Source organism: Lactuca sativa, chromosome 7, assembly GCF_002870075.4.
Source record: "Lactuca sativa cultivar Salinas chromosome 7, Lsat_Salinas_v11, whole genome shotgun sequence".
Classification (NCBI taxonomy): Eukaryota; Viridiplantae; Streptophyta; class Magnoliopsida; order Asterales; family Asteraceae; genus Lactuca; species Lactuca sativa.
In genome coordinates this window covers 46,445,667-46,452,740 of record NC_056629.2, presented here as the reverse complement: position 1 = coordinate 46,452,740, position 7,074 = coordinate 46,445,667, and the positions used below count along the sequence as shown (strand labels likewise).

General features: G+C 32.7%; 1 protein-coding gene across 1 annotated transcript; it reads left to right on the top strand.

Annotated features, from left to right (window-relative positions):
* The first annotated feature begins 126 nt into the window (after positions 1–126).
* On the top strand, positions 127–913 carry LOC128127230 (protein FAR1-RELATED SEQUENCE 7-like). The gene is made up of 2 exons (XM_052765669.1): positions 127–450; positions 548–913. Exons 1-2 carry the CDS (start codon positions 127–129, stop codon positions 911–913), a joined length of 690 nt encoding a protein of 229 aa, XP_052621629.1.
* The last annotated feature ends 6,161 nt before the right edge of the window (positions 914–7,074 follow it).

The window sequence follows — 7,074 nt, the reverse complement described above, 5'->3', positions numbered from 1 at the left end:
AAGCACATTCCAATGTCTAGTCTTACGCGAACTACATCACCGTCCGAAAGTCAGAATTGGTCATTCTAAACCACCACACTAATCGGTTATTATCTTATCATGTTTATGATGACATTTGATTCAGTCATGGAACGACATAGACATAATCAAATTCTTAATGATTTTAACACTGCCACCATTTTTCCTAAATTCATCACCCGTAGTCCGAATGAACCTCATGCTTCAAAGGTATATGTGCACAAGATTTTTTATCAGGTTCAGAAAGAGATATCAAGATTTGGAGATAATTTTTTTCAAAAGAATGTGAATTCTTCGAACGGTGTTGACACGATTATTGTTTTGGAGAAAAAAAAAAACAACATAAGCACTATGCAAACAAATGATGTCGTTGTTGATGACAAAGATGAGGAATACAATTACGATTGTCCTATAAGGGATACTGAATACATGGTATATTTTTTCTCCTTAATTATCATTTCATCATTTGACTTTAAACACTAAATATTTATAACTTAGACAATTTCACTAATTATCTTATATAGTCCAGGTCACACACTCAACAAAAGATGGTTCATTCAAATGTTCTCGTATGCATTTTGAACATGTCAGGATCTTATGCAGACACATATTCTGTGTGTTTAAGTTTTATAGCATTGAACAAATCCCTGAAAAGTACATTTTGAAACGTTGGCGTAGGGACGTTATTCCAACAAAATTACTAAATAGATGCTTCACTAATTCTTTTGATGATTCGAATTTTGACATAACTGCTATTGATATTTTTTCAATTGTTGACCGTTGTGTATCTTATTTGACTCATGATGCAGCTAAGTTGAAGTTATACCTTGACGAGCATAATAAGTTGAAAAAAAAAATCATAGACGATTGTCCAAATCATGAAAGACCAAATTGAGCAGAACATTTCAACATGCTTCTAGGCGTGGTAGTTCCCGATGTAGTACTTGATGATAGTGACATTCAGAATCCATCAGATATTCGTAACAAAGGATTCGACAGTCATGCAAAAAGATTAAAATCTAGAAAAGAGATGCTTGAAAAAGAAAGCTGGAAACGTAAGATAAAGTGTGCTACATGTGTACAGATGGTTCATCACGATAAAAGAAATTGTCCTTTAAAGAATGTCCATAATTAGTTTTTTTGTATCTTACTTTAATGGTTTTACTAAAATGACATTTCATTTTAATTTGGTTGGTTCACATTCAATGTTATTTGTTATGTCGTTTAATAAAGTATTTACCTTGATTGTTCGTTAAGAATCACAATTTTTGTTACTTATGATTCCATTGTCAATTAATTTCACAATATTTCTGATTTTTTATTTGTTAAAAATAATTATATAACTAAATACAAATATTCATTCCGTCAAAAAATATGCATTCATTCTTTTCATTATTGATAGCACATTATGGAATAAATAAATTAATACATCCACCCCATCCACATTAACTTAAACAAAAAAAAAATCAATGACTACAGCACAATAACTTAATGTTAATCACACAACTATTTTCATTCATTTAAATAATGATTTTCATTAGAATAGAATTTTGTATTGCTTTTTACAGTATATTAACAATGTGTATAATTCATTATGACATCATATACTATCATTTATATACAAGTATTCAGTATAGCATATTTCATATACATATTTCATTTCAAAAAGACTACATATTTCATACACATTCATTCCAATAGAATTTTCTATTGCTTTTTCTGAATACTACATTTATATACACATATTTCATTTTAGAAAGACTACATTTTTCAGAATATTACATTTGTCAGCAACATCCCATTAAGAGATAATATCAAACTATATCATATTCTAATAGAATAATAACAACTAACGTATTCTAACAAAATGTTAAATCTGTCAAAACCAATCCAGTAACTTGACAATATCTGACCATATAATTAAAAAATACATAAACACAGCCATTATTCTGTATAACCGGTAATTATATCTAAAACAACTTAATAATTTAATACTAAATTTTTTCAAAAACATCCCATCAAGACTTAGTACTAAACTATAACTCATTCTAACATAATTGCCTGTTAACAATACACCACATCATCATTCTAGAAAATAAACAATGCATCAACACAACCATTAGATCAAAACAAATATTCCATTAGAAGATATAAGTTGAATTCTTTCTAACAATGATTCAAAACGTCTAAAAGACAAACTATTTTTTTCAAAACGCAACATAAACCAAATTTATGTTTAAACAACCAAAAAAAGTTCAAATACCATGTCAATATGTATCTTCAAAAAACCAAACTACCCCTTCAAATGCTTACCAACGACCCCTTGCTTTTCTCTTTTTCTTCCTATTTTCAGCTAACTCTTGAAGAAGCATAGTTTGTTCTAAAATATCAAGCTTACGAAACGCTACGAAATCTCTAACTATCATACTGTTATACTTTTTGAAATCGGCTGTCAACATTCTTGCCATGTATTTTGTTCTTAATTTACTTATAACACTCACATCACCAAGCATTTTACCTGTAAGACCACACTCCCAACGCCCTTCATTTTCCCCCATGTAAATTTCCATATGTATCATATATCACACCCCGACAATCAGCGGAAACATAGGGTGGTGTAAGGTCATTCCTTGTATCATAGTTATCAACTTCCTGAAAACACATGCATTTTAAAATATGTCAACATAAAGTTGGTTACTTCACATGTTTTGAATCTAAGTAGAAATAGTACTTTTTCTCAATTCAAAAGTATAGTTTTGAAAGTATCGTTTTGACTCTCCAACATTTAGTATATATATCTCCTAGGTATAAGGGTTTACTTACCAAATAAGTAGTATACCTATAAGTCTCATACAAATGTTTGTAATCCCATACAAACTAAGGTTGGTACGTATAAATCTTCTTTCAATTCTATACGAGTAAAACCACTACGTATAAATCTATTCTAATTCTATACAAGTAAAACCGCTACGTATAAATCTATTTTAATTCTATACGAGTAAGTAGAATAGGTATAGTGGTCTACTTAATATACAAGTAATATACCTACTAGATTCTTATACTTAAAGTATAAGTCTTTGAGAAACTTATACTTAGCATTCATACTTGTATATCGACAAAGTATAATGCTTCTAAAGTTGTGCTACCAAGAGTCTGTAGCTGCGACTGTATTTCTTAGTTTTATACCTCTTATTATTATTACACGGATCACACCTTGAGGTAGTACAAGGATCACACCTTGCGGTAGTACAAGGATCACACCTTGTGGTAGTTTCCGCACGCTTCATCGACGTCGGAAGGTAGTAAATTAGGAAAGTTCGTCATCCAAATATCGTTGGGTTGGAGCTAGCAACCAGGGTTGGGGTTGTCAACCGGTATAGATCTATAGTCCACCGTAAAACCGTTTGGGTTGTACCCAACAACAATGGATGGGGTGTTAACCCACATAGATCCATACACTTCCTCGCTCACACGGGATTAATGGTTACAGGTCAGAGGACTTCCACTAAGATCCCCAATCTTAGATGATGAATGCAATAGTTCATGTAAACTTTGACGGTGTTCTATAGTTCTAACAACACAAGCATCGTGTCTAAAACCCTAAGTTACTAGACTATGCTTTTAAACATTACTCCTAACTTCATAACATTTAGGCATTATAACAGCTATAACTTGAGGTAAAACCACGTTTTATCTTGACATAAAACCAATAACAACATATAACGTTCCTAGTTTTATCTTGACATAAAACCAACAATAATAACATACTTAGAAATCAATATATATATAACTCTCGAGTATAGCATCGAGGCTATATCACACATAGTATATATAGAACTCCCGAGTATAACTCAAGCTCTACATTAGTATAATAACATGCTAACAAGTTTACGATAGTTTTATGTTTTAAAAATATCATATATACTTTAGGTATATATGAGGCAAAACAACTATATCCCGGTTAATATAACTATATATGTTGATACGAACATACTATCATATAAATATAGTATTAACTTGTATTTAATATTTTGCATGTGTTTTTCCCGAAAACATTAAAAGTGGGGTCGTGAAACTCACCTTAATATCATACTTTGGCGGAATCTAACTGAAATCGTTCAGCGGTTCACGATCATTGGGCTCGGGAAGCGAAACGACTTCAGCAAACGAGAGAGAGAGAAAGAGAGAGAGAGAGAGAGAGAGAGAGAGAGAGAGAGAACAGATTTAGGTGTGTGGAATGGCTGAGGTCGAAGCCTCTATTTATAGGCTGATTTTTGACCCTCACGATGTGAGAATGATAGATTCACGTCGTGATCTATGGCAAGACTCATCCCGTAGCCTTAACGCATGTTTTCTTGCCTCGAATAGTGTCTTGCAGCGTCCTCACGTCGTGAGCTTTTGGGTTATCTTTCCGTAGACTTCTAGCTTCAAAATGTGGCGGTTTGACTCCTTACGTTGTGAGTTTTTATGCTCACGTCGTGGGTCCAGTCTGATTAGGGTTTCTGACACATGTTATGCTCTAAGACAACTGTAACTTCGGAAGGTCGTAACTTTTGCATACGAACTCCGTTTTTGACATTTTTTATATCCACACGTAGGTAATTCCGAGTACTGCAACTCTCTATTAGATTCCAATAGCTAATTCTAAGCCTGTTTTAAATTCCTCTTGTTATAGAGATTTTATAGTGTTAGAGTTTTCATAACTTCTTCATGCGAAGTCAGATTTACACGTTCTCTATATTTTTGGAATCGTATGGATGTATACTTTGATTTATACTATAAAGTATGTATGAAAGCTCATATTTGTATTAGAATTTATCTCGAACTACATAGTAACTTTATCACATTACTACTTTAACAAAATCACATTACATGATTGGTATAATCACATGTGATTGTTATTGACCTAATTTTGACGGCTATTACATCATAAGGTAGACTCCACAATCCATTCCAGGCTTTTCTACTTGCCAATATATCTTTGTCACACGACCCGCCTTAAAACTGAATGCTTTTGTCATTGGATGATGTCTTGATGTTAAGTAGTTGCGAAACAGTTTTTTCTGTCATTGAATACAACAAATACATCAAACATAGTCATATAACAAATTTTAGAATGAATCCGAGTTTTTAGAATTATATTGATTATCTTACCACCAAATTTGGTATCATGCCATATTTCATATCCAAAGTTCCTGTTCGCTTAACATGATATATATACATTTACATTGGTATTTAAAAAAAATGTTAATCGACTCACATATACTTACCCATCATCTCTATTAGATGCAAAAACTGAGTTACATATTCCAATTTCATCCTTACTCAGTTTATCCCCAACCTTAATAATTCTTTAAATGTAGGGGGAATGAAATATTTTTGCCTTTTTAGGGATGCGTTTTTTTCCCTTTTATCATTATCATCATCTTCTACAGCATTATCAACAGCTTCTCCTAGATTTCTTCCAACCACATTATCCTCATTGAATCCTAACATTAACTTTTTCCTTCTATACACCTGTAACTCTGTTTCATCCAACAACTTTGATGGGTTATGAGCAAAACATCATTCCTATGGTGTACATGCAAACCCTAATAGCTTTTGGATCTAGTTTGTCTAATGAACATGCAATTGAATATCCAAAGCTATAAACCCTAGATCTAGCATACAATTAATCATATTAACATATGAAAGGGTTTTAGATCTTACCTTGATTGTTAAGTAGCAATAACAATCTCAAATCCTCCTTGTAATGGCTTTAGAAAGCTTAGAGTCACAAGTGTCACTCCTCTAATGGCTCACAAACACCAAGAGCAAGAGGATGAAGAATGATAAGAGAGGAGGCACCCAAAACATGTAGAAACCCTAAGGAATTAGTTGGCCACGTTTTTGGTGCCCTAGGGGTCCTTAAATAGTTAGGCTATTAGGGTTATCTAACAAGGAAACCCTAATTTGACTGCTTAGGCCCTAAGCAACCCATGGACTCCCTCCTTAGAGGCCTTGGACGATTTCTAATGGGTTTCCCCATAGAATTCGTCCACTCAATCCTTTATGGAGTCCATTAGCCCATTATTCAACTATCACACAATTGACAGTTCTAGTTCCCTTATTTAATTAATATCTTTTAGCCACAAAATTAATTCTTATTAATTCTTGACTAATATTAATTAAACAATATGATTTCTCCTTTAATATATTATTCTCATAATATATTAATAAATCATAATTAATCCTCTCTCTCCATAATTCATCCTATCAAGTTGCTTTGGTGACGGCAACCCAAAAGGCCCATGCACCATCGGGTCAAGTACATCCCAAAATAGTTATGGACTTAGACACTAATCCAACAAACTTAACCATTTCATCATCCACCCTCAGAAGTGCATGAAACTAACTTATTGTTAAAGAATTGGTATCAACAGGTGTACTATAATTGACATCTTCATGTGCATAAACTATCAATCCTATAACAGGTGAACTATTTCCTTCATCACCGTCATCTATATCATTCAGATTTAACTCATTATAACCCTCCGGTTCATGCATGCTTTCGTTGTTTTCCCCTTCATGCACTTCAATTAAAAGCTCATTCATCTTTTCCATCGACTCCTTCAGCACCACACTATCAGGGAATTTTTCCAAATCATCCTCCAACGTAACTTCCATCATATGTTTTTCTGTTACAATTAACCCATAACTATGCCCTAAAACAGTAGTGTACACCTGCAATATACATAATTAATTATTAATTACATTATAGGAAAATTTCAACAACTTTTATATGAGAAATATATAGTCAATTAAATATTCTTCTAGAATATTTAATTTATATTCTAACAGACTATTCAATATATTAGTAATTAGAATTACTACAAATTAGCGAAGTATGCAAAAAAAATTATACTATTACCTGCTCATCACCTCATCTTTCTTAAAATTGACCAATTGTTCCTCTTCACCTCTTGTTTCATCCTTCATATCAACATCATCATGGTCATCCCGAAATTGCCTCCCGAACCCTACCAAACTGATCTCCAAGCGTTGATTCTCTAATAA